Source organism: Bactrocera tryoni, chromosome 5 (genome assembly GCF_016617805.1).
Source record: "Bactrocera tryoni isolate S06 chromosome 5, CSIRO_BtryS06_freeze2, whole genome shotgun sequence".
Classification (NCBI taxonomy): domain Eukaryota; kingdom Metazoa; phylum Arthropoda; class Insecta; order Diptera; family Tephritidae; genus Bactrocera; species Bactrocera tryoni.
In genome coordinates, this window is record NC_052503.1 from 59473214 (window position 1) to 59500971 (window position 27758).

Sequence of the window (27758 nt, forward strand, 5' to 3'; positions counted from 1 at the left end):
CGATATTTAAAATCAATTACTAACCATACACAAAATTTATAAAAAAACGTTTGGAGACTATTTGAAAATAAAAAGTTTCCCGAAAGTAACTCTTTTAACGAAGAAACATATGGCTGCAAGAATAATGTTCACAAAAGAACATTTCAATTGGCCATCTACAAAATGGCGGAATTTGATATGGACCAATAAAAAAAAATTGCTTAGTTTTGGTGGAGCCGGGTCCAGAAAGTACGTCCGTCTACTACCAAACACATAAGATCATTCGAGGTACACTACCAAAATTTTGAAACATGGTGGTCTGAGCATTATGGTATGGACTTGATTTACGTACTACTAAACTAAATTTGGTATGTACAACTGTTGAAGGAGGTTTGTCAGCTGGAAATTTCTATAAAAAGGACGTTTGAACAGGATAATGACCAAAAACATACGACCAAACTACCTAAAGGGGGTTTGCATCAGAAAGGATCGACGTAATGTTACGGCCAGAGTAAACACTGGACCTGAATTCAAAAAAAAAAATTTTGAGAAATCTTAAACGAGTTGTAGCAACAGCAAATCCATCAAGTTGAACACAACTTTGGCTAAAGTCAAGGAGCCATATGGTCAAATCCTAATGAGACGAGGTCAGGATCTAATATTCCGTATGCAACGTCGGTGTATGAATGTAATAAAAAATAAAGGGTATACAATCAAATATTAATGAACCGAAAATATTAACTATATAAAATTAAAATTTTTCTTTGGATTTTTTTCTAATTTTCCTTTAACAAAATGGGCACTACTATTTTCATGAACATTAACATTTCTTAATTTTCTTTTTGAATAATTATTGTTAGTAAATACTTTTTACATAAATATGTAAAATTCATAGTTTCTGCCATGAAATTCCAACGCAGGATTGCTCTTGCCAACAGGTGCTACTGCGGACTGAGTAGGCAATTGAAAAGTAAAGTCCTCTCTCGACGAACAAAAGCCAAACTCTATAAGTCGCTCATAATTCCCGTCCTGCTATATGGTGCAGAGGCTTGGACGATGACAGCAATCGATGAGTCGACGTTACGAGTTTTCGAGAGAAAGGTTCTGCGAAAGATTTATGGTCCTTTGCGCATTGGCTACGGCGAATATCGCATTCGATGGAACGATGAGCTGTAGGAGATATACGACGACTTTTACAAAGTTCAGCGAATTAAAAGACAGCGTCTACGCTGGCTAGGTCATGTTGTCCGAATGGACGAAAACCACTCCAGCTCTGAAAGTATTCGACGCTGTACCCGCCGGGGGAAGCAGAGGAAGAGGAAGACCTCCACTCCGTTGGAAGGACCAAGTGGAGAAGGACCTGGCTTCGCTTGGAATATCCAATTGGCGTCACGTAGCGAAAAGAAGAAACGACTGGCGCGCTGTTGTTAACTCGGCTATAATCGCGTAAGCGGTGTCAACGCCAATTAAGAAGAAGAAGAATATTTTAGCAATAAATTTACACGATTTGCAAACATTGTTCCGAAGTTAGTCTGTTCATTATAGCAAGCAAAGATGAGTATAAATCAAGTAAAAAGATTCCGATTCCCTAAAAAGTTTTTCCTTATTCAAATGACACGTCTAAAAAAGTATCCAGCATCACCAGTTGAGAAGATTTATCTCGATTAGTTTTAGGTCTTGCAAACAACTGAGCAAGAACTAATAACTATTGTTTGCTGGGATAGAGAATAATTTCTAAATAGACGAAGAAACAGAAAATAAGCAGAATTTTTAATTTTCGGAGACAGTTGGAGACACAATTTCCTAAGCTGCAAGCTAAGCAGTATTAAACAATGTAACCAAGAGCATAAAGGGCTTAATTTGGGCGTAAGTACGGTCCTCATGTGGTCATGTGTTCAACCAATCAAGTTTTCGAGGATAAATACTCTGTGTGAATATTGAGCGGGATGAGGTCTGGATCACCAAACATTTTATTGACACAAAAACATTTATTTGTTTCTGTTGAGAGTTTATCTATCGTGTCCAAAGCGTAGCGTTCACCAGGTTCGTATAATACTGTAAAAAGCATGCAGATTGTAGCAGTGTACTATAATTAGCGAATTCACCTTAAGACTATCTACATAATACTGAATAGAGGAACTAATTTTCCACATATTTCTCATACTTGATATGCAAGCAATTGGAACAAGTTGAAATAATAAGAGAAAGCGAAACAAAATGCCTATGTTTTAAGGATTTCGCCTAAGCATTGAAGGCGTTTTTGTGGAAATAAAAGCTTAGATGCTAAAATATATATTTTTTATCACACACAGATATATTTATGTATATTAGGGTGTTTCAAAAAAAATTTTAAGCGGTAATTTCCAAAGTTTGAAAAATGAACTTTCTGAATATCTTATGGCTTTTTTTGAGACACGAAAATTAGTTGGTGAAATTTTAGTTTGATTGAGAAAACGAAAATTCCTATGTAAAATGTATGGGAACCTAAAAAAAAATAGCGACCCCTTAGAGTTAAGCTACAGCGCCTGGTTTGAGGGGGGATTTTTTGTTTGTCAATCACTAACATTTGAGGGGGTAAGAGTTGAAAAATAAATTCAAAATTTTCTTTTAAAGCACCCTAATGCATATACATATGTGTTCTCTTAAGTGCATAAGAACTAGAAATTTGTTTATTGCAGATTTGGATAAATAAAGACAACACTTGTGCTCATATTCTCCAGTGTTCCAATGTTAACAGCTGCAAAGTTAAATAAAGCAAATTTGCATGTCTGTTGTCCTCTTTGCTAAAAATATGGGAAAACACATACAAATCCTGGTTATGTGCACATAATGAGTATGTTTTCATGGCCTAAATAGGATGGAATCATGTGTAAAAGTTCACGCAAGTGAGGAAAGTTCTCTGATCGCCATTCACTTGGGTGTGGCCAGAAACGATTGTTTTACATATGGCTCAAGCAGCTCACAACTTCAGGTCTTTGACCAATTATGCTCTGGGTAGCCTAAGAACATCCGTTTGAAGGCGAGCTAAGGTGAGAAGGCGAAACATCCCCTCCACAGGGTTGGGCGCTGGGTTTGGGACACGCCACGTACCAATGAAACTAAGCGACTGCCTCGGATGATGACGACCATGGCAAACGAAATAAGGACTACGATTTGAACACATGCACCTGGAATGTCCGGTCCCTTAATTGGGAAGGTTCCGCTGCCTGTTGATGTCTTCGTTAGAGTGAAAGCTGACATCACTGCCGTTCAAAAAATGCGATGGACGGGACAAGGGCTGAGGCGAGTTGGTCCTTGTGGCATTTACTACAGTGGCCATATAAAGGACCGCAATTTTGATGTGAGATTCGTGGTGGGAGAGAGACTCCGTCGCCGAGTACTGTCATTCACACTGGTAATTCCGCATCAAAACGAAGTTCTTCAACATATCGCTGATTTGCACCCACGCCCCGACGGAAGAGAAGGACAATGTGACCAAAGATGCCTTCTATGACCGGTTGGAGCGCACCTATGAGAGCTGCCTCCCCACGATATCAAACTCGTGCTCTTGCGACTTTAACGCCAGAGTGGGCAAGGAAGGTATCTTTAGCACTACGGTCGGTAAATTCAGCCTCCACTACGAAAAATCCCCAAATGGATCGAGGCTGATTGATCTGTAGTATTAGATTCCAGCATAAGAAATTTCATCAAGCTACCTGGCTGTCTCCGGATCGAAAAACCACCAACTAGATCGATCATGTTGAGATAGACGGAAGACATGTCTCCAGTGTTTTAGATGTGCGTGCGCTCCGAGGTCCTAACATCGACTGGGACCACTATCTTGTTACAGCCAAGATTCGCACCCGCCTCTGTGCAGCAAAAAATGCACGTCAACAAACACAAGGAAGGTTCGACGTCTAGAAGCTGCAATCACAACAGGCAACAGAACGATTTTCTACTCGACTGGCACTCTTGCTCTCTGAGAACACTCGTCAACAACTCGGTATAAGGGATCTGTGGGACGGCATTTCAAACTCCTTACGTACAGCTGCGACCGAAACCATTGGTTTTCGGAAAGTGCAAACGAACAGCTGGTAAGACGAGGAGTGCCGTGTCGCAGCGGAGAGAAAACAGACTGGCTACCTCGCAACGTTACGGTCGACCACAACAAGTGCGGGATGAGATAGATACCCAGAGTTGAAGAGGAAAACGAGACGCATTTGCTGACAGAAAAAGAAAGAGGCCGAAATGGGTGTGTATGAAGAGCTTGACAAGCTGACGGACAGGAGTAATGCTCGAAAATTCTAATAACAGAAGGTTTCAAGATCGGAGCATACTCTTGTAGAACCAGCAAAGGAGAATCGATACACACCACCTCTTCATCGATTTCAAAGTTGCTTTTGACAGCACGAAAAGGAGCTGCCTTTATGCCGCGATGTCTGAATTTAACTGACGTTAAACAACATCAAAAGTTCCATCAGGATAGGGAAGGACCTCTCCGAGCCGTTCGATACCAAACGAGATTTCAGACAAGGCGACTCCCTATCGTGCGACTTCTTCAATCTGCTGCTGGAGAAAATAGTTCGAGCTGTAGAACTTAATCGTGCAGATACAATCTTTTATAAGAGTGTACAGCTGATGGCTGGATGATATCAACACCCGCGCCCTTAGTTCTGCTTTCTCCAGACTGGTCAAGGAAGCAAAGCAAATGGGTCTGGCAGTGAACGAGCGTAGGACCAAATATCTCCTGTCATCAAACAAACAGTCGTCGCACTCGCGACTCGGCTCTCACGTCAGTGTTGACAGTCATAACTTTGAAGTCGTAATGGCGATAATGGCTTCAGTCTTTCCACAGATGATCTGATGGTTGTGATGATGCCAACGCCCATCATACGATTCGGGGCAGCTCCGACATCAATCAGTGAGGTGAGTACCTACTCAATTTAATTTTACAAAGCAGTCTGAAAGTAGATGAGAAACCCACCTGTATAGAAACCGCCCCCAGAAACGTTCTAGACATAACACTATACACAAGTAGAGATGCATAAATTGGTAGAAAACTGCAGTGTGCTAAGCACATCGTCGTTCTCTGACCATAGATATATCTACTTCTCCATTAGACAACACCTGTATAGAACCCACCCCCAGAAACGTTCTAGACATAACATTATACAAAACTAGAGATACATAAATTAGTAGAAAACTGGAGAGTACTAAACACACCGTCGTTCTCTGACCATAGATATATCTACTTCTCCATTAGACAACACACACATTCCTACTGCCACTTGATAGAAGGGAACATGGTCGGAATACTAACTGGTCACTGTCTGGTGGCAGCACACGCCTGCAAACTGGGACTAACAGATCGGAAAGACTTCAGAAAATGTTAAAATGTAGCGATAGTAAGGCTACAAACTTTTTTGAAATTCGCATCAAGCGCAGGCATCCGAAAGGATTACTACTCCTCATGGACCACGTAACTGAACTCCATTTGGTATCACAAAGGACCAAAACTGGTATATGCGTAGCTCATTCGGTCACCAGAGTAACGTTACCTAATCTACCCGTCTTGCAGGGATATTAGTAAAAGAGATGAGTGGCTCTTTGATTTCATTGTAAGCGAAAACTTGCAATAGGCAAGTCCGAGATAAGAAAAGCAAAGAGGACTTCATGGAAAGGTCGCAGGGGCCTGGAGGAGAATTAGAGTTACGTTCATCTCGACTTGCGGCCCATCAGACTCTCCTTTGTCTTAATAAAAGCTCTGGAAAATCTGATGGGTTGGTACAAAAGGGGGCTCATAACAAAGGATAAGAGGATGCTGCCCTGCATACTATAATGTCATGGCTTGAGGAAGTCATAAAATTTAAACAATTCGCTGTTGTGACTTTCCTTGATATTGAGGGAGCTTTCAATGACATCCTGCCGAAAACAGTCGTAGATGCTCTGGACGGTTATGGCGTTGAATCAAAACTCAAGGCACCACACAAAGTGAAGTTGTTTCTCTTTTTCTATGAATCTTGGTCGTTAACCTGCTAAATAAACTTGAAGATAATGGCTGCAGGGTAATTGCCTATGCATACAATGTAGCAAAGGAAAGTTTTTAAGTACCTTGCACGAGTTTACGCAAGGTTATCTCAGGCTCGTAAATAAATGGGCAGCCGGAAGCAGTGTTGCCATCAACCCAACAAAAACTGAGATGGTTTTATTTACCAAAAGATACAAGATACCGGGAGCATCGCTGCCGCAAATGGGAAGCATCCGCCTACAACCGGCGGATACTGTAAAATATTTAGCTCTAGTCGTGGATAGGGAGCTTTCATGGAAATCAAATATCAAAGAGAGACCTAAGGCGGTATTGATTGCCTTTTACTGGTGCAGAAAACTTATGGCAAAAGGTAGGGTCACTCACCCAAAATGGTCCTCTGGCTTTACGACACTCTAGTCAAACTATTTATTTCTATGGAAATTTTCAAACAAATTCGAGAGCTTTCAAGGCGCGGTGTTCATCAACACAAATGGTGCACTAAAGTTTACCCCAACCATGGCACCTTATGCTATTTTACACATAGGGCCCTAGATATCGCCAGAAGGTATATACAGCTTTTCTCTGCCCGTTGAGGAAAGAAACAGTGAGCTTCTTTACGGATGGGTAAAAGCTTGGGGGGAAGGTTGGTGGAGGTGTTTACTGTCAGGTGCTCTCTATGAACTCCATTTTCAGACTTCCTGACTATTGCAGTATTTTCCAAGCCGAGATTGCAACCATTAACTTACTGCTCCAGATAGCGGGTTGTCTTATTCCCGCTGTCAAAATTAGAACGCATGGATATGCCTGTAATGGCACATAATTGCGCGGGAACGAATTTTTGGCTGTCGGCAATTATTCCGGCGTCACAATACGAGTACTTAAGTTTATTTCTATTTTATCGGTCGGTTCAAAGATTTCAGAGTTTCTTTTTTTGTCAGTTGTACACATTTCACAAATTAAAGACGAATGTCTACATACGTATTTACGAAATTATTTTGCAAAATTTAAGTGCATTTCCCTATAAATAAATAAAAAATACTGTCGAATTACTTCTTTTGTAATTTCTGTCTCCGTCGCAATTGTGTTTACTCGCCCGAATTTCATGGCGGGCAGCTGTTCACCACTCGTCGTTGCGTTACCCGCTAACCTGCGGCAATTGTGTTTCAAATATCAGTTATCAGGGCGGCTTAAAATAGCCTAACCTCGTTATCAATGGCATCGAGTCTCTTTGTGATAAGACTAATATGGGTGTAGTGCAGGTCGCCTCCTAGTTGGTGCGTCCTGGATAACGCTAAATGACCTGCGGTCTTCACGTCCTTATCAATTCCTCGACTGACCTTAGCATTGACTTGGACTATGAATGGAAGTGAACGTAAGAATGCTAGGGTGACACTCAGTACAAATGGCTGGTGAGCTAATTTCGAATCCGTTGAAACCATGGCAGTCCCCAGAGTATGTTCCTCTTTAGGCTGGTCAGCTCTGAACGTACTGCCTAATAAAGACGTGCGTTACCCCTTCCGTTGGCCTCGTGAGAGATAACCTTGGTACGATTAAAGGCGACTACCTTCCGGAGGACGGACAGAGGCTCTGCTCGCTGAAGGGCGATTGAAACGACATCCAGATCTATCCCTGGGAATGTAGAACCTGGACTCGCTAAGACTACCTAGTATAAAGTACAACACTCCGGCCCAGAAGGAGAAGTCGGACCGACGCTAGGCGCATTTGGAGCGTAGGTATCTCTTCAGCAGAAGGGTGATGAGCGAGGGTTCCGTCAGAGGGCATCTGAATAGGATACGAAACCTTATCGGCAAGCGGTCATACTGCACAATGCGGAGTGCCTCTATAGAATTTCAATAAAACTAACTAGGATCTATATTGCAGGAAGCTCCGACTAGCCCTTCTTAACGAGCTAGAGGAGAATTCCGCAGTCCCTCAAAGCACGGTGAACCAGGGCGTCGAAGCGTTCATCACTGCTTTTAAATATTTTTGGAGAGCTCCAGTCCAATTATTTCACCAAGCGGTAAAGGGCAACCTCTCTGGCTGACATTAGAACCCTCAAAAGACTCACAATGTATAAGTCCGAAATAAGAAAAGCCCAGAGGAAAGCCTTCAAAGCTGAAGTGTTCTCATCCATCCGGACAACACGACCTAGCCAGAGCAGGCGATGTATCTTGATTTGTTGAAACTATGCCAATATCACTGTATATCTCGTACTCATCGTTGCATCGACTGCGGGTATTCGCTGTTGTCAATACGCAAATGACCATATATCTCCCGCAAAACGCCTAAGCAACACTCATCAGATGATTACATTGTCCATGCCTTCCCACCATATAGCAGGACGGGAATAATGAGTGACTTGTAGAGTTTGGTTTTATTCGTCGAGAGTTAGTCCAAAGTAGCACCTTTTGGATTCTGCGTTGGATTTCAAGGCTGATATTGTTATTGGTGTTAATACTGGTTCCAAAATAGACGAGATTATCTACGACTTCAAAGTTATGACTATCAACAGTGACGTATGAGCTAAGTCGCGAATGCGATGACTGTTTGGTGACAGGAAATATTTGGAATATTTTAAACAGACCTTAGCCGCCTTTTCCTATATTGACATTTTGCTCGGACAGGCGTACTTCGGCATCGAATCTGCGATTAGCATGTCTGTCAGTATTTTGTAATTTCTCACTAACTCTGTATAATGAGTTTGCCCGAAGAATTCGCATACGTCTTTCATTTTATATTATTATTTTATTTATTGGATCTGTTTTTTTTAAAGCCTAACAACAAATTATAAAATCTTAAATTTATTTAAAAACTACACAGGCTCAAGCAAGTGATTGACCTGTTTTGGTGATACGTTCCTCTTGAATACGCAGCCATATCTCTTCTTTTAAGGCGTTTGGGTGATCTCGGAGTTTAGATATGCATATATTTAATTCTGCTATCTTCTACTTCTTTCTTTACCATAGAAATACCAAGATTTTGATGGGTATTTTCATTACGTATGTACCATGGTGAACACGTGATTGTTCTAAGCATTTTTGATTTGGAACCTTTGTATTATACCAATATTAGTTACACAGGTCGTACCCCACTAGGCTTAGTTTGGAGTTTTTATTTAAAAACCAATTTAAATTTGCAGCTCTAATCTTCATACATGTTATTTCACTAGAGATGTGTTTTCTCCACATGAGTCTTCTATCTAGGTGAATTCCAAGATATGTTACTTCGTTCGCTTGGGGTACTAAAATATTGTTAATTTTACTGCCGGGCACATGCTTACACTTCTGTTCATTCACATTTATATGCCAGTTCGCTAGCCATTCTTCGACAGAACTTAAAAGCTCCGCTAATATTCTTGATGCTAAAATGTGGCAGTTGTTACGGCTCACTATAGCTGTGTCATCGGCAAAAGTTGAAGTTAATACATTTTTAGCTGTTGGAAGATCTGCCGTATATATGATGTATAGAGTTGGGCCTAAAACGCTGCCCTGTGGTACACAACACTGTGGTACTTTCACCATAAATTGTTTATTATTTAAATAAGACTCCAATGTTTTTTTTTTAATCTTTTCTAAAAGACCTTTTTTCCTAAAAGGAGACATCTTTGACAGTAATAGTTTTTCAAATACTTTAGAAAAACAGGGTAGAATACTGATTGGTCTGTACGAAGACGGCTGTGTTAAGTCTTTCCCAGGTTTATCTATCAAGGTAATCTGCGACTTTCTCCATGAAATTAAATAGTATCCGAAACTAAGAATTGCATTGAAGAGCAAAGAGAGCAGCTCTACAGCAATAATTGGTAACTCAATTAGCATTTTTGGGGAAATATTATCATGTCCCATGTGGGGATGTTTTCTCGTGGAGGCTGTATTTACCGGCTGTTGTACCAAAGATACCTTCTGTGGAGATCTGTACCTGTTAAAGAAAGTGACAATACGCTCTCATAATTTAGCAACAAGGAAGGCTTTGATGTAACGTGCCTGTAAATATGGCAATTGATATTAGATACATATTTGACGCCGACCGTGCCGGACGGGAAGTCCGATAGTTATTAATATAATATTATAATTGTTAGTTATTTATATAAATTATAATAAATCGTGGAAATCGCAGAATATTACATTGGCGACGAGGATAATTGGGAAGTATTTTAGATAAAATCAGAAACACCGTATACGATTTTGAATTCAAACGGGAATAGCGACGCCAATCGCACACGCACAGATTCATACGGGTATTTTGGTTGAATATGTGTGTAGGGAATGTAAGAAGAAAATTTTATTCAGAATGATATTGAAATAAATTGGAAATTTCAAGGTGAAAATAAAAATGTTTAAAATGAATTGAGAAATTGAAAAAAAGAATTTCAAATTCGCAAATGGACTGAGATATTCCAAAAAGACAAAAAAAAAGTATGAAAATTTGAATATTTGATAATGAATCGAGAAATTTAAAAAATTTAAATATAATTAAAAAAAAATACGAAACAATAAAATAAGTAAAGAGTCTATTCCAAATGGAATGAGACAATTGCAAATGAATTGAAAAATTAAAAAAATTAGAAAATTTGAAGATGATTCGAGAAATCTAGAAAAAACGAAAAGTAAAATAAGTAAAGAGTCTATTCCAAATGGAATGAGACAAATGTAAGAGCGAAATTAATGATTGAGAATATGTGTATATTTGTATATTTGAAATGAAATACAGAAAGGGACGAAATGTAATTAGGTATTGTATTAAGAAACTATATTGCAAATTTATTAACGTTGGAAACAAGGGTAAAGTGATTCATTTGTTTTTCTTTATGTGTAACAACAAGGTCAAGAGGAAAATTTTAGCTCATGAGTTTTTTTCTCAATCAATGAAAAATAAGAAAACACAGTTTTCCAAATGTAATCGAAATTAATTTATATGATTTTTGTTTTTTTTTTTATAAAATAAAATGTTTTATGGTAATCGTTTCAGCGAGAAATAAACATGACGGAACTGAAACCATTTCTATGTCAGGGAATGGACAAGGCGTTATGGCGTACGGAGTGGGAGGCGTGGTTGCGTTCGTTTTATATACTATATATTGATGCAGACTCCTACATTTGGGAGGATCCCAGCTCCAGGCAGTGGTATATAGCATTTCTAGAGCTTTAGTAGGTACCATATGATGAGCAAGCGAAAAACGATGTGTTTACACCTTTGATATCAAAACTCAATGAGTATTTTTCGCCACAACGGAATTCCGCTTTTGAGAGACACTTGTTTCGTTCTATAACACCACTGGAAGGAGTTACGGAGTTTTTGATGAGATTGCGCCTCCAGATAGCAAAATATTCGTTTGGCGAGACCAAAGAACAGATTGAAGAAATATGTTTAAAAGATAAAATCATCGATGTCTGGGCACCGTTAGGTTTAAAAAAAAAATTACTTGAAAACGAACTAACTTTGGATGAGATCATCAAAACATGGAGTATTGATAAACAAGTTAACAAGCAAACACAGTCTATGACACCCCAAGGTAATCCAAGCGGCATCAACAAAATTGTTCAGCAAAGTATAGAAAGCGAGTGTGGAAGATGTGGTAAAAGGGGACATCGCGAAAATAGTATGGAGTATCCTGACATTTTTATCGGATATGCCGCACAAGATTACGGAAGTCCAACTTCAAAGTAGATGAACCGGATAGGAAACGCTGGAGATGAAGAGATACGGTGGTACAGTCCATAAGTAGCGAAATTGGAAATGTACTCGACGGTTCGAAGGGAACTGGGTTATTCAGAGTGGAGAATGAGTCGTCACAAGACGTGTAAAATAGGAGGTTACATAATTACTATGATCTAAATTGAATCTGATCAGCCATTCAGATTGGCAACGATTATGGAAAAGGCTGTTATGTTTAACTCACGTACTGAATCAGCGAATCATTTTCGGGCATATGCTTCAGGTCGCCTACTCAAGGTATTACAAGTTTTTGAGGCTCCAATTTCGGTTCAAAACTATCCGGAACTGATTACAACATTTTACGTAATCGAAATTGGTAAACAATCTCTATTAGGACGGGATACAGCTATCGAACTCAACGTTTTAAGGGTAGGTTTGGACGGAACCGTGTGCCAAATGGCGAGATGTTTCTGTCAAGCTGTCTATTAACGAATCTGTGGTTCCCGTGCAACAACCCATGAGACGTGTGCAGACGGCGTTGGAGGGCAAAATAACTGAGAAACTGGAAGAGGCTTTAAAGTTGGACATTATCGAACCAGTAACTGGCCCAAGTGCCTGGATATCGCCGGTGGTGATTGCCTTTAAAAATGATGGCGTTATTCTGGTATGTATAGATATGCGCCGGGCAAATAAAGCAATACAGAGAGAAAATTACCCTTTACCGATTTTTGACAACTTTATGACCAAACTAAGGGGAGCTAAGTATTTCTCTCGACTTGATTTAAAAAATGCCTACCATCAGTTGGAGTTGGCTAAGTCCAGCAGAGAAATTACTACATTTATTACGCACCGGGGTTTGTTTCGTTATAAACATGTAATGTTTGGGGTGAATTCGGCTCCAGAGATATTTCAGAGGCTAATGGAGGAATTGATATCTCCTTGTCAAAATGCATTGAACTATATTGATGACGTAATCATTTTTGGAAGCAACATTGAAGAACATGATAAGGCACTGGAAATGGTTAAGACAGTTTTTAAAACAAATAATGTCTTGCTGAATGAAAAGAAATGCATAATAAGAACTCAAAGGCTGAAATTTTTGGGACACATCCTGTCTGATGAGGGGATTGAAGTTGATCCCGAAAGAGTAAAAGTGATCACATCATTCAGAGCGCCGAAAAATAAATAAGTAGGTACGTAGTTTTCTTGGTTTAGCTACATATGTATGTGGGTAAGTTTGGAATTGACTTGGCAGACAGCACCGAGCCTCTAAGGAAACTAATGAGGAGCAAGGAGAAATTCGTTTGGGGCAAAGAGCAGGACGACGCATTTCAAGGAATAAAAATAGAGGAATGCTAGTCCGGTGGCCCTGGGTGCCGTATTAGTGCAATTTGATAAGGCAAATACTTCGCGGATCATTTCATTTGTCAGTAAGATTCTCTCACCGGTGGAAAAGAGATATTCCCAAACCGAAAAAGAAAGTCTGGCCTTGGTGTGGGCTGTGGAAAAATTTTGTTATTATTTGGTCTAATAACCGATCACAAGCCACTAGAAACCATATTTAAGTCAACCTCACGACCCCCAGCGAGGATCGAAAGATGGTTGCTAAGGTTACAGTCATATCGTTTCCGAGTGATATCCTATTACGGGGATCTATTAGTAATCCAACGAAAGTTGCGAGAAATAATTCTGAGCCGCGCACATGAGGGACATCCAGGAATAAGTGCAATGAAACGGAAGTTACGCTCCAAAGTTTGGTGGCCTTGTGTGGACAAAGATGCTGAAAAATACGCCAAGACTTGTCAAGATTGCCTTATAGAGTCAATGTCACCTAAACCAGCTCCGATGGAGAGGCACCCTTTCCCGAATGGACCCTGGAAATGCTTAGAACCCGATATTTTGGGTCCTTTACCTAATGGGCAAATGATACTATATTGGTACTAATTGATTACTACTCCAGATAAGTATATGGAGTTCAAAGCGATTAAGTCGATAACATCTAAAACCATTATTGATGAAATGGAAGAGATATATTCAAGATTGGGATTTCCAGAGACACTAACGTCTGACAATGGAAGGCAATTCGTAAACGTTGAGTTTAAAAGTTTTTGCAGTACCAACGGCATTCGGCTAATGACTACGCCCCATACTGGCCTCAGGCTAACGGCGAAGTAGAAAATATGAACAGGTCCCTAGCGATACGTTTAAAAATAGCTCATGCAAACAACGACAACTACACAAGAAAGAAATTCAGAAGTTCGTTGTGCATCAAATGTTACTCCGCATGGTACCACGGGCGCTCCACTGACAGAACTAATGTTTAACAGAGTAATAAGAGACAAAATTCCCTGCATTCAGGATCTTGTGGGGAAAATGGCAGACTCAGAAGAGAAAGATAAGGATATGCGGAGAAAAAGATAAAGGGAAACAGTTGACTGACAAGGCCAGGAGTGCGGGAGATGTTGACATCCAAGTTGGAGATACAGTACTCTTAAAGAATGTAATATTTCCGCATAAGTTGACACCCACATTTGATACTACCACGTATAAGGTAGTAAAGTGAGAAGGAAATGTTGCGCAGATTTCCGCTGGTGGTAAAACTACACCAGGAATGTTGGTCATTTGAAAAAGATTGTAACCACAGATACATATGTATATATTTGACGCCGACCGTGCCGGACGGGAAACCCGAAAGTTATTAATATAATATTATAATTGTTAGTTATTTATATAAATTATAATAAATCGTGGAAATATAGAATATAGAATATTACACCTTCCTTACCCACGCTGGCGTTAAAGTCGCCAAGCACGAGTTTGATATCGTGGCGGGGGCAGTTCTCATAGGTGCGCTCCAACCGCTCATAGAAGGCATCTTTGGTCACATCGTCCTTCTCTTCCGTCGGGGCGAGGGCGCAAATCAGCGATATGTTGAAGAACTTCGCTTTGATGCGAATTGTGGCTAGACGTTCATCCACTGGAGTGAATGATATTGCTCGGCGACGGAGTCTCTCTCCCACCACGAATCTTACATCAAAATTGCGGTCCTTTATACGGCCACTGTAGTAAATGCCACAAGGACCCACTCGTCTCAGCCCTTGTCCCGTCCATCGCATTTCTTGGACGGCAGTGATGTCAGCCTTCACTCTAACAAAGACATCAACCAGCTGGGCAGCGGAACCTTCCCAATTAAAGAACCGGACATTCGAGATGCATGCCCTCAAATCGTAGTCCTTATTTCGTTTGCCATGGTCGTCATCATCCGAGGCTGTCGATTAGTTTTTATTGGTACTGTTTTTTTACGTGACGGGTCCCAAACCCAGCGCCCAACCCTGTGGAGGGGATGTTTCGCCTTCTCACCTTAGCTCGCCTTCAAACGGATGTTCTTAGGCTACCCAGAGGATAATTGGTCAAAGACCGGAAATTGTGAGCTGCTTGAATCATATGTAAAACATTCGTTTCGGGCCGCTCCCAAGTGAATGGTGATTAGAGAACTTTCCTCACTTGCATAAACTTACACTGACTCCATCCTCCAACGTCAACTAGAGCATCGAAATCCAAGTAATTATCGTGTCGCGATGTTTGTGGTTAAACTCCTCCGAAACAGCTTGATCGGGTCTCATGAAATTTTGTGAACATATTGGGTAAGTCAGAGAATCGGACGAAATCTCCTTTTTCGTTCTCCTAAATTTTAAGGGTAGTCCACCCCAAAATCGTTTTTTTTTTAATTTTTAGATATTTTTTTGTTTTTTATGATACAGCATACATACAACTCTGAATTTTCCCGCTCGATGCCTACCGTTGTCACCTCTCATCCAGCTATTCAGTGGATATTGATTGAAATGAGCCTGTTGAGATGTGCTGGTCATCAGGAAAACCATTACATGGTTTACTTATCGGTACAGATCCAGATTCAAGTATTTTCCTAAAGTCAATGGCGTAGCTACAACTTCGGGCGCCCGGGGCCAAGGGTCTTCTGCCGCCCCCCTTTATCTACCTACCTACAAGTTTCATGAGGTGGTTCGAACAAAAGTGAATTTTTACAAAATATCTTCAATATTAAGTATATAAAAATTAGGAACTAGAAGCCACGCAAATTCTGAAGTTTCAAAATTCTCACAATACGGTTTTTGAGGAAATTGATAGTAAATTTACAAGACATCTTATTAAAAGCCAAAGAAAAACCCCATTTTCGCCCTATATCTTGTACACTTTTGACACAATTTGCAGGAATTTTTGGCCGAATTGGAGTTTTAAAAAACAGCGAAGATCGTTTTGCCGCCCCCAAGACGTTGCGACCGGGGCGATGGCCCCATTTAATTCCACGTTCAAAATACAATACAAAGTGATAATCATGATGTTGTCATCAATTCTGATATAATACTCGTACCAGCTGGAGAGCATATACGTAGATTCAACGCACCTGTTGTTGACGACGTTGCTGAAATCATGGTTGGTGACCGTACAGCTACGCGACAAATCGTGATTCGAAGAAGAAATAATAATCTTCAGTTCATTAGTGATACCCACCGTTCTAATGACGCTCTCCAATATCCACTTATTTTCTGGAAGGGACATTACGGATATTGCGTAAACATTAAACAATAAGATCCCATGACAGGTAATTCATTCATTATTAAAAACATAATTAATTATTATTAAGAATCTTCAATTAATACAAGGTATATTATTACAGGAGCCGATAACAAATAAGAACGTTAGCTCTAAGGATTTTTGTTCGTATCGCTTGATGATTAGACGCGGCCCAGACAATATCATTTAACTATGTCGTGAGCATTGTCAATAATTTATGGTCGACATGTACATATGTATGTATATGATTAACAGAAAATGCGTGCTGAAGAATATATTCACTTGCGGGATACATATAGGATGCTTTTACATGTAATCCAAAATGACAGGAAATTACATTGTTGCTATTACCAGTGTTTGAATTATAACATCAAACTGTTTGATTTGTAAGATCAAACTTTTGAACTCAAAAAAAGATTATTTATTCCTTACCTCTGGTGGGGGGAAATAAAATGACCTTCATTGAGTGAGAAATATTTCATTCTGATTTTATTGTTAATTTTTCTTTGCTTATATACAAATTTTTAAAACTATCTTATCTAATTAAATATATGTATGTGTATGTATGTTACAGCACACCACATGGGATTGTTTTCAACCATACAATGCCATACATGTGTGCGTGTGTGGTCATACAATTTATGTTTTGTTTTGTTGCATTTGTAATCAATTGCCCAAACCTAAGTAAATATGTTTATATAACATATCTTGAGTACATGCGTATTACATTTAAATGCATACGTGCCTCATGTATGTATGTACATATGTATATGTGCTGCATATATATGCATGTATATTTATGGGTTTATTTATGTATGTATTAATATATAAATAGATATTTATATTTAGTATAATTTCGGCTTTGCATATAAATAAGCATGTTCAATGATATTTGAACATATTGCCGAGGGAAAGAAATGATTATTAGTGGACTGTATATGTTTTTATGATCTTAAGTATTACAAATTTCTTAACTTATCTTATTTAAGAAAATAAACATGTTCAATTTTGAACATTCTGCCGGACAACAAAAGTGACTTCCAGCCGCAGATTGTAATCGACGTTTGGTTTTTAGTTAGTCCGTTTGCTTTAACGCTGCCATGGTATTAGTAACTCCCAAATGGTTGTTACTACATCCGCTTTTCCAACTGGATCTATTTCGGCTATTTCGATAGTTTTACTTACGTCTTTTTTATTATGGTCCTGGAAAAGGATTTCTTTATCGCGCTGCTTATCCTTCTCCACTTCAGGTTTTTTTGATACATCGTCCTTTTTTGTATCAATAGTTTGTTTGTCTTCTCTCGTCTTAGTAGTTGCGTCTCATATCTTCTTGTCTTCATCTTTTTTTGTTGTATCCACGCGTCTTTTGGCGACACTTCGACTGGTATCCGACGATGATGACATTGTTGCGTAGCCATAAAAACTTGTACCCGGAGTTCGGGAGTTGGTGACCACCTTGGCTCCGATAACTTTGCCATATTTAGAAAATATAGTTTTCAGATCACTGGCTCTCGATAATGAAGATAACCCCGATACCAAAAGATTACGTGAAGGTTTTGTCTGCTTTCCTGTGGACGACAATTTTGTAGATGTATTCACTTTGTCATCCTTCAGCGAAGTCTAGTTTGAAGATGATTTTTGTTCACTAATGTCTTTATCCTTTTTGTCGCCGGACTTCTCATCTTTTCTCTTTGATTTATCGTCATCACGCTTGCTGCATTGGCGTTCGTCCTTACTGCTGCTGGATCCACCCTTGGATGTTCTTGTGTCCTTCAAAGCTGCAACCGTTTTTGTACTCTTTTGCGCTGAATTCCTGCCGGTATTATCACCTTCTGAATCGGTGCATTTTTCGTTTATGTATTTTAGTGAAGTAGTAAGATCTTCCTTCTGTGTTTTAGCATCATCTTCCAAAATATGATCAGCTACTTCAGTTTCGTCTTCAAACGATTTAACGTGGACTTCACTTTCACACATTTTTCCAAAATGTGAGCCTGCCGGAAGAGATAGATGACAAGTTACCAATTTGGTTGGTTTTTCCTCAGTTTTTGAAGCTTTATGAAGTTCTTCAAGTGATTCTTCTTCAACTTCAACTTCATATATGTTTTTGTCTTCCTCTATTACTTCTGCTGTTTCTTCCTCAGCAGAAGACAGATATATACAAGGTAGATAAAAGATTGGAACTTTTGTACATTTTAAATCCGAGTCAAAACGGTAAAAGATTTCAGGTTCTTCTTCTATTGCAAAATCTTCAAACAGGACATCACGCTGAAGAGAAATATAACTAATTTCGGGCTCTCCTTTTTGTAATCTCGCTATACAATGTTTGAGATTTTGGAAATACTCCGCCGTTATTTCAAAATATAAATTTTCAACTTCCGGAAAAATTTTTGAAAAATAATTTGTGTGAAAATTGTGCATTTGAAGAAACACAATTTTCAAATGTTTAATATGATCACTTTTTAGGCCCGGTTTCACAGTCCATACTTATGTTGTACTTAAGATAAAACAGGAAAATATTGTTTTACAGTTCATACTTATGTAATGCTTAAGTACTGAAAAGGGGAGACTTAAGCAGTGCTTAAATAACAGCTGATTTTTGTTTTGAATTTGCTTTGAATTTTCAGCGACATCTTTCGTAGCGTAGGGCAAGTGTCCGTTCGTTTGCACTCAATAACAGCTTATTCTTTTCCTTCAGTTCCCATAGGTGCTCCGACTCGCTAGTGATGAAATTTGGGGTTCTTTTGTTGTTTTCATCAATTTTTGATATAATTTTCCTCGCAAATTTATGTATTGTCTGTTATAATTTAAATATTTCAAACATATTTTTATGAATGACATTGGTAAAGCATATGTTGCCCATATCGTTGCCATATATCATAATAAAATTTTATAGAAATTGAGCATTGACTGTGAAACGCAAACGACCACTCAGTTTGCAACAATACTTAGCTACGATTTTATTTAGGCACAACTTAAGTATGGACTGTGAAACCGGGCATTATTGTAGTGATTTGGTGGAGATCTTCCATTACTTCTCTGAGGAGTTGAATTTTCCTCTTGAATATGAACATTCCAAGATCCAAATCAAATGTATGTGACTTGTATTTATTTGTCATGTTGCTGCTTGTTTTTCTCCAAAGAAATCGTTGGAGGTATTTGATTTGGACGCCTAGTTGACCTTGCTGTGCCTCGACTCACAGCCGCTGAACATTTCTTGGATAGCAGTTAGATCACTGCGTTTAGTCTCTGCTAAAACGGCTTATGCGATCGGTTTTAATGCGGGAATATACACCCGTCTTACAATTATTATTTTTATGTTGTCAATATGCGGGAATATACACCCGTCTTACAATTTAATTTGCCTGTATTTGTATTAATAACAGGGCTTTTTTAAATTTGGCTAAGCTCTTTTTTTTGCTTTAGGCTCGATAGGACCAAAAAATGTAAATAAAGGTTCTAATATGCGGGAATATACACCCGTCTTACAATTATTTTTTTATGTTGCCTATATTTTAAACAGGGCTTTTTTGTATGTTGCCTGTTTTTTAAATACAGAACTTTTTGACTCTTCATCCGGCTCGAAGGACCAAAAATGTTAAAACTCAAAAAAGATTATTTATTCCTTACCTCTGGTGGGGGGAAATAAAATGACCTTCATTGAGTGAGAAATATTTCATTCTGATTTTATTGTTAATTTTTCTTTGCTTATATACAAATTTTTAAAACTATCTTATCTAATTAAATATATGTATGTGTATGTATGTTACAGCACACCACATGGGATTGTTTTCAACCATACAATGCCATACATGTGTGCGTGTGTGGTCATACAATTTATGTTTTATGGTTTGGGCTGTTTTCAAGTGCACAAGTGCATTTGTAATCAATTGCCCAAACCTAAGTAAATATGTTTATATAACATATCTTGAGTACATGCGTATTACATTTAAATGCATACGTGCCTCATGTATGTCTGTACATATGTATATGTGATGCATATATATGCATGTATATTTATGGGTTTATTTATGTATGTATTAATATATAAATAGATATTTAGATTTAGTATAATTTCGGCTTTGCATATAAATAAGCATGTTCAATGATATTTGAACAACCAGGACGAAATGCAATATCGCAATCGTTGTGACATTACTGCACGTGTGTTTATTACAAAATTGCATGTATTTGGCCCCACACGTTGTTGGATGTATTCACTTGAGTGGCAAAAACGTGGAACGCCGACAAAATACGTGCTACAGGATTCGGCACTCGAAGTGTAACCAACTTCAGAGCGTTCGCGCAGCTGTCGCACTGGAATCAGCTGTTTATAAATTTGCTGAATTTCGGATTGTACAAAAGCGTTTTGCCAAAAGTGAACGCAAAAAAGTGATCAGTAATGGAATTCAAACGTAATAACGCTTTATATCTAGCTGGAAAATCACAGCCAGTAATTGTTCGTGAGCTCAAACACCTTTATGTGAATAAAGTTTTTGTTTATCGCACCATCACTCGTTACAATGATATTGGTAGCATCGAAAAACGCTATGGAGGTGGTCGTCAAAAATCAATCAAATGGCTAAAGAACTGAAAATATCCGACCGCAGCATCCGACGCATATTGAAAAATGAGCTCAAGGTCAAACCTTACAAGTTCCAAAAGGCCCATGATCTCACACCGAAGCAGCAACAAGTAAGACTTGAGAGAGCGAAGCAGTTGTGTTTTCTGACGAAAAAGATTTTCCAATTCGTAAACTCTCAAAATGATAGGGTTTACTTTACCGACCGTTCATACGAGAATCTAAGTCATCAGTTGGCCACCAGGAGGCAGCACCCGCCACAAATAATGGTTTTATCGGGAAAGTGTTCTGGAGGCTGCTTTGAAGCCGTGGGTAAACAAACATTTCCGTCGCAAACCATGGACGTTTCAACAAGACTCAAGACCGTCTCACAAAGCGCGAGTGAACCAAGAATAGCTGAAAAACAACGTTCCGAACTTCATTACGACCACACAATGGCTCTCGAATTCACCAGATGCGAATCCAATGGATTATTCTCTCTTGGCCATTTTGGAGAGCAAGGTCCGAAGTAAAAAATACACCAGTCTCGAGATGCTGAAGAAAGCCATTGTCCGTGTGTGGGCCAAAATACGGGCAGCTTGCGATTCATTTTTTGACCGTCTCAAGGCCATAGTTAAGGCAAAAGGTGGTCATATCGAGCAAAAGTGAATTGGTCCTGAATTTATGATTATTTTCACACATTTTGTACTTTAAAATAAATAAAAATAATTTTCCAAACCGAATTTAGGGCTTTTTTAATTGGTTACTCTTCGAGACCCTGTAAAGACATCGATTTAATTTCTGCAGAGATTCGAGATCCGTCTACTGATCAATTGGTGGTACCATATTCACCTTTGCTGAGCAAAACATTCAATGCTCATATTAATGTTGAGTCATGCAGTTCGATGAAAAGTATCAAATACTTATATTTACAAATATGTTAATAAAGAAAGTGGTATGGCTGTATTTAAAATGGAAAATACTAATCTAAATGAATACTAATCAGGAACGGGATCCAGCAGTTATCCATTTAGCTGCCCATCTTGAAAACGACCAGCGCGTATATTTCATGGACGAAACAGCGCTTGCTCGTGCTATAAATCGACCAAAAACCGCGCTCACCAAATTTTTTGAGCTGTGCAATCGGGCTCAATCGAAAAAATGTATGCCCGGCAGAAAGGGACACCTTTTGATGCGTGCCCCGGGTTATTTAAATCAAATACTTTGGGTCGTATATATACAATCAATCCAAGGCAGGCAGAGTGTTTTTATCTGCGACTGCTGTTGGTTAATGTCACCGGACCATTGTCATTTCAAGTTATACGCAAGGTAGATGAACAACAGTATCCAACGTATAAAGATGCATGCCTTGCGCTAGGCTTACTAAAAGACGAAAACCAATGAGACAGTATGCTTGCTGAAGCAGCATTAAACTACACAGGAGCACAAATTCGTCTTCTATTTGTTACAGTACTTACCACATGCTTCTCGGCCCGAGCGCAAATGTTGTGGGATATTTACAATTATGCAATGACTGATGACATTTTCTATCGATAACGTACAAGGTACAACGTTATCATTAAGTCATGCCATGTACAATGAATCGTTGATTGTTATCGAGAATCTTTGCATTGCTATTGCGAATTTACCAATCAGTCATTTCGTAATGAGCTTAACGAATACTTTCAGAGCTGGAGTCTTTTCGTCCATCCGAACAACATGATCTATCCAGCGTAGCCGCTGTCTTTTAATTCGCTGAACTATGTCAATGTCTTCGTATATTCGCCGTGGCCAATGCGGAAAAGACCATGAATCTTTCGCAGAACTTTTCTATCGAAAACTATCAACGTCGACTCATCAGTTGATGTCCTCGTCCAAGCCTCTGCACCATATAGCAGGACGGGAATTATTAGCGACTTAGAGAGTTTGGCTTTTGTTCGTCGAGAGAGGACTTTACTTTTCAATTGCCTACTCAGTCCGAGTAGCACCTGTTGGCAAGAGTTATCCTGCGTTAGATTTTCAGGCTGTCATTGTTGGTGGTGTTTATGCTGGTTCCCAAATATACGAAACTATCTACAACTTCAAAGTTATGACTGTCAACAGTGACGCTCCCTGCGGGGAGGGAGATATGAATATCCCCGCGGTAAGGCATGCCTGTCGTAGGAGGCGACTAAAATCCAAATGCACTATGTTTGACATTCACATGTCTGGTTTATTGAATGTCGGCATGGTCAGAGATGTCAGAAAAGTGCTATGTATATTGAGATGCTATCATATTCTTTAAATGGGTTTGCGATTATATAACAAACACTTAATGGATTTGACGGTTCTTAAGAGCTCCTCGGAGTTCTTAGGGGCTCGACTGGCAGTAGCGCGAGCTACAGGTCACACCAAAGACCAAAACATGGTACCACGGGGAGCAGTTTGCCCTTGGAGTTCGCTCCAATCTGCTCATTGGGTCTTGGCCCTTTGGGGAGATTCGTGGTGGCTGTGGTTTAAACCTAAATGCAGGAAGGGCAATAGTCCAATGTGAAGTCGCACTGCGGCCGGGTGCCGGACCCAGAGTACGGCAGAGGTTTTAGATGGGCCTCGAGCCCGACCAAGGTGGCTAGGGTGTTTCCTTTGGTTTTCCACCGAACCGAATGGAACCAAAGTGTATGTGTGTAGGGCGGCACTCATACCTTGGTTTCTTCCAGAGTGTAGTGTTGTGCATGCACTTACACTTTGGGGCGCTGATCAACGCATTAATTTGATCTATGTGCTACTAGCAATAGATAGCGCCGTGGATTTGAGCCTTCGTAGGCAGATACCAACGTAAAACACATTGGCAGTTGTCAACAGTGACGTGAGAGCCAAGTCGCGAGTGCGACGACTGTTTGTTTGATGACAGGAGATATTTCGTTTTGCCCTCGTTCACTACCAGACCCATTTTCTGTGCTTCCTTGTCCAGCCTGGAGAAAGCAGAACTAACGGCGCGGGTGTTGAGGCCGATGATATCAATATCGTCGGCATACGCCACAGCTGTACACTCTTATAGAAGATGGTACCTTCTCTGTTTAGTTCTGCAGCTCGAACTATTTTCTCTAGAAGCAGGTTGAAGAAATCGCACGATAGGGAGTCGCCTTGTCTGAAACCTTCCCGATCCTGACGGAGCTTTTCGTGTTGCCCAACGTCAGCTTACACAGCCGTATTAGTTTTGCGGGGATACCAAATTCAGACATCGCGGCATAAAGGCAGCTCCTTTTCGTGCTGTCGAAAGCAGCTTTGAAATAGACGAAGAGGTGGTGTGTGTCGATTCTCCTTTCACGGGTCTTTTCCAAGATTTGGCGCATGGTGAATATCTGGTCGGTTGTTGATTTTCCAGGTCTGAAGCTACACTGATAAGGTCCAATCAGTTTGTTGACGGTGGGCTTTAATCTTTCACACAATACGCTCGATAGAACCTTATATGCGATGTTGAGGAGGCTAATCCCACGGTAGTTGGCGCAGATTGTGGGGTCTCCTTTCTTATGGATTGGGCATAGCACACTTAAATTCCAATCGTTGGGCATGCCATATTTTACAAAGAAGCTCATGCATGCTCCTTATCAGTTCTTCGCCGCCGTGTTTGAATAGCTCGGCCGGCAATCCGTCGGCCCCTGCCGCTTTGTTGTTCTTGAGGCGGGCAATTGCTATTCGAACTTCTTCATGGTCGGGCAATGGAACGTCTGCTTCATTGTCATCGATTAGGGAATCGGGTTCGCCTTCTCCTGGCGTTGTGCGTTCACTGCCATTCAGCAGGCTGGAGAAGTGTTTCCTCCATAATTTAAGTATGTTCTGGGCATCAGTGACTAGATCACCTTTGGGGGTTCTACAAGAGTATGCTCCGGTCTTGAAACCTTCTGTAAGCCGCCGCATTTTTTCGTAGAATTTTCGAGCATTACCCCTGTCGGCCAGCTTATCAAGCTCTTCGTACTCACGCATTTCGGCCTCTTTCTTTTTCTGTCTGCAAATGCGTCTCGCTTCCCTCTTCAACTCTCGGTATCTATCCCATCCCCCACGTGTAGTGGTCGATCGTAACGTTGCGAGGTAGGCAGCCTGTTTTCTCTCCGCTGCGACACGGCACTCCTCGTCGTACCAGCTGTTCTTTTGCTCTTTCCGAAAACCAATGGTTTCGGTTGCAGCTGTACGTAAGGAATTTGAAATGCCGTCCCACAGTTTCCTTATACCGAGTTGTTGACTAGTGCTCTCAGAGAGCAGGAGTGCAAGCCGAGCATAATACATACACTTTTACAAAAACAAATAAGGAAGCGCTATGTTCGGGTGTAATCAAGCATGGGAGTTTGCATCAAGCTTTTTGATTGTTCGGATAGTAGAATATAATTTCACATATTTTTGGCATTATACTGAAGTATGTTCAATATTATAGGTTCAGTTAATTTTGTAACATTAACCCTTAAAAGCCTGATAACTACGACTCATTCAAAATTTTGATATGTATTGTAATTGTCGGTTACAAATAACATTTGTTCCAAGATTTTGCTCTTCAAAGATGAATCAAAATAATGAAAATTGGCTATATTTTAAATTTTTTGTATTAAAAAGGGAAGAATGTCACGCAAGCCACCAATGAAATTTGTGAAGTTTATGGAGACGATGCTGTATCACTTCGTGTAGCACAACAATGGTTCGCTCGCTCCCATTCAGGAAATTTCAGTTTGCACTGATGAAAGTTAGCCTGATGGAATAAAGTGGTCGACCAAAAGTACATATTTGTTTATTTATTTATTAGTATAAATATAAAAAATTAAGTTTAAGTTTGATTAGAAGTACGAAAAGACTTTTTCGACTACACAATATTTTTACAAAAATCCATATATTATTGAAATTTGTATTAAGTTATTAGTAAAATGAAGAATAAAATGAGGTGGTATGGAAATCCAGACAATAATTTTGCTATGCAGATAAACAAAGAGATATACCACACTTTATGCAATAAATTGCATACGTGATGAGCAATTAGGATGTTTGCATCTTGATTTTCTATCATTTATAAACTTTGGAAAATGTCCACTAATTTCTAACCTTTTCACTTTTGATCAAGACTTCGGCAATTTCGGAAATAAATTCGTGGAAGTTCATGTTAAGGTTTGTTTTCGCTGTTACAGAGTAAAGACGTTTATAGAGGGGCAAAGAAATAGTCAAACAAATGAAATATTTATCGGCTGGTCCATTTGCAGAATCTAATGATGAATCCATAAAATCCACACCGTCCATGTACTTTTTATATTCGAAAAAATACAGTTATTGACGAAAGTTCGGTTCATTTTGAAGTGGATAGTCTTCGTTCCCCGAGTAAATTTCAAAATGGTAACAAAAGTCTAAATCATTGCTCGTCAAGAATAATTTGAAGCCGCAAAGCATTATAAAAATTATTAATTTCGTTGAGCAATTTTGTTTGTCAACGCAAAGCCATTCTCTTGCGGGAGCATTATTGAAATTTTTGTTAAGTGCTTTAATCCATTGCCGTATTTTGAACAGACGATCAACGACATTTGCTGACAAGGATTGATGCGATATCTGATCATGAGTTGTTGTGGTTCATTGCGCGCCCTCCTGATGCTTAGTATTACGACAAAGAGGCATTTCGTTATTGCTCTTGATGTGCAAAAATTTTCTTATGACAATTTCGTGTCATAGTTGCTCTGATACGAAGACTAACATATGTAATTACCCTAATATATACGCATATTTGGATATTGGATTACTGACATGAGATAGTTAATACGCATAATATTTTATTTTTCGGAATTCTAAATTGTATAATTTCAGTCTACCGAAAAAATATAATTTCCAACGATTTTTTATGCCTCTATACTTGAAATGTTAACTACGGGGTAAGTTTTGAGCACTGAAGGTGAACGATTAAAATATTTATTAGGTATAAGCTGAACCGATTTAGCCATGTCCGTCTGTCTGCCCGTCACTACGTCTATATATACGCTAACTACTAAGTTAAGTTTTTGAGATATCGATCTGAAATTTGGCCCTTACCCTTTTCTCCCCAAGAAGCTGTTCATTTTTTCGCAGATATCTTACTCTTATAGCATATTTGCTTTCAAACTAACCGATCAAAATCAAGACCTTGTAAAACTTTCTTATTTAACAAGTTATCTTCACGGAATTTGGCGTACGTTATTTTCTAAGGTAAAGGAATTTACATAAGTAGATGAAGATGTATTGCCGTTGCCCTCATGTTAGATGAGAGCTCGAGTTTCAATCAGTTTGTAGTGCCAGATTTACATTCGTTATTACCTTGTATAAATGTAATGGTGTGAAATAAAAATATATCGTTTATCAAAAGAGTATTATAGCGACAAGCTCCCACTTTATTGTTTATTAGAACGTAATTAGGTAATCATCTCCTTATAATTAAATTGTACTACAATTTTAACTAACTTTTTAGTTGGTATTCATATTTATAGATAGGTATTGTATTTATTTATAGAACATTTGCATATTTTTGGTTAATATAAGCTTTGGTGTGATAATTATGAGTACGAATCGAGGCAGCCAGAGTTTGAACAAGATGCTTATCCCTTTTGCTTGAACATGTGTATGAGTCAAGGTCGCGTCCACTGTTGATGAGGCAAAAAAAGCCAAAAAATATATTGAAAATAACTACGTCTAACAGCTGTCTACACTAGTTAGCTGATTTCAATCTCTTACCTAGCGTTGCTTGTTCTGAGCACGCGTTCAGCCCAAGTTTGTGCGCGCGGTATTTCCCTTGAAACGCCAACCTGCTTCTTATCCAAGTAATCAATTACGTCATCATAGTAGTTTGTTCTGTAGTTGTACATGTATTTATACTGCAAGAATTGTGGTCTGAAAAATAAATGGTAAATAAATGTTTGCATGTCGAAGTACGAAATGCAAATTTAAAGCAGCACAACAAAATTCATAAAAACAAATGTTAATACTTGTTCAACT

General features: G+C 39.2%; 2 protein-coding genes across 3 annotated transcripts in view; both read right to left on the reverse strand.

Annotated features, from left to right (window-relative positions):
* Positions 1–17851: 17851 nt before the first annotated feature.
* LOC120778383 lies at positions 17852–18205 on the reverse strand. The gene has a single exon (XM_040110169.1). It carries the CDS (start codon positions 18203–18205, stop codon positions 17852–17854), a length of 354 nt encoding a protein of 117 aa, XP_039966103.1.
* An 8916-nt stretch (positions 18206–27121) lies between these two features.
* The window catches only part of LOC120778689 (flightin), a 71787-nt gene continuing 71150 nt past the window's right edge, over positions 27122–27758 (reverse strand). For both annotated transcript variants that reach the window (XM_040110634.1, XM_040110635.1), the window contains exons 3-4: positions 27498–27653; positions 27122–27406 (exon numbers count right to left, since the gene is read on the reverse strand). In XM_040110634.1, the coding sequence (XP_039966568.1) occupies positions 27271–27406; positions 27498–27653 (292 nt within the window). In that variant the 3' untranslated portion in view covers positions 27122–27270. The remainder of the gene's footprint in view (positions 27407–27497; positions 27654–27758) is intronic.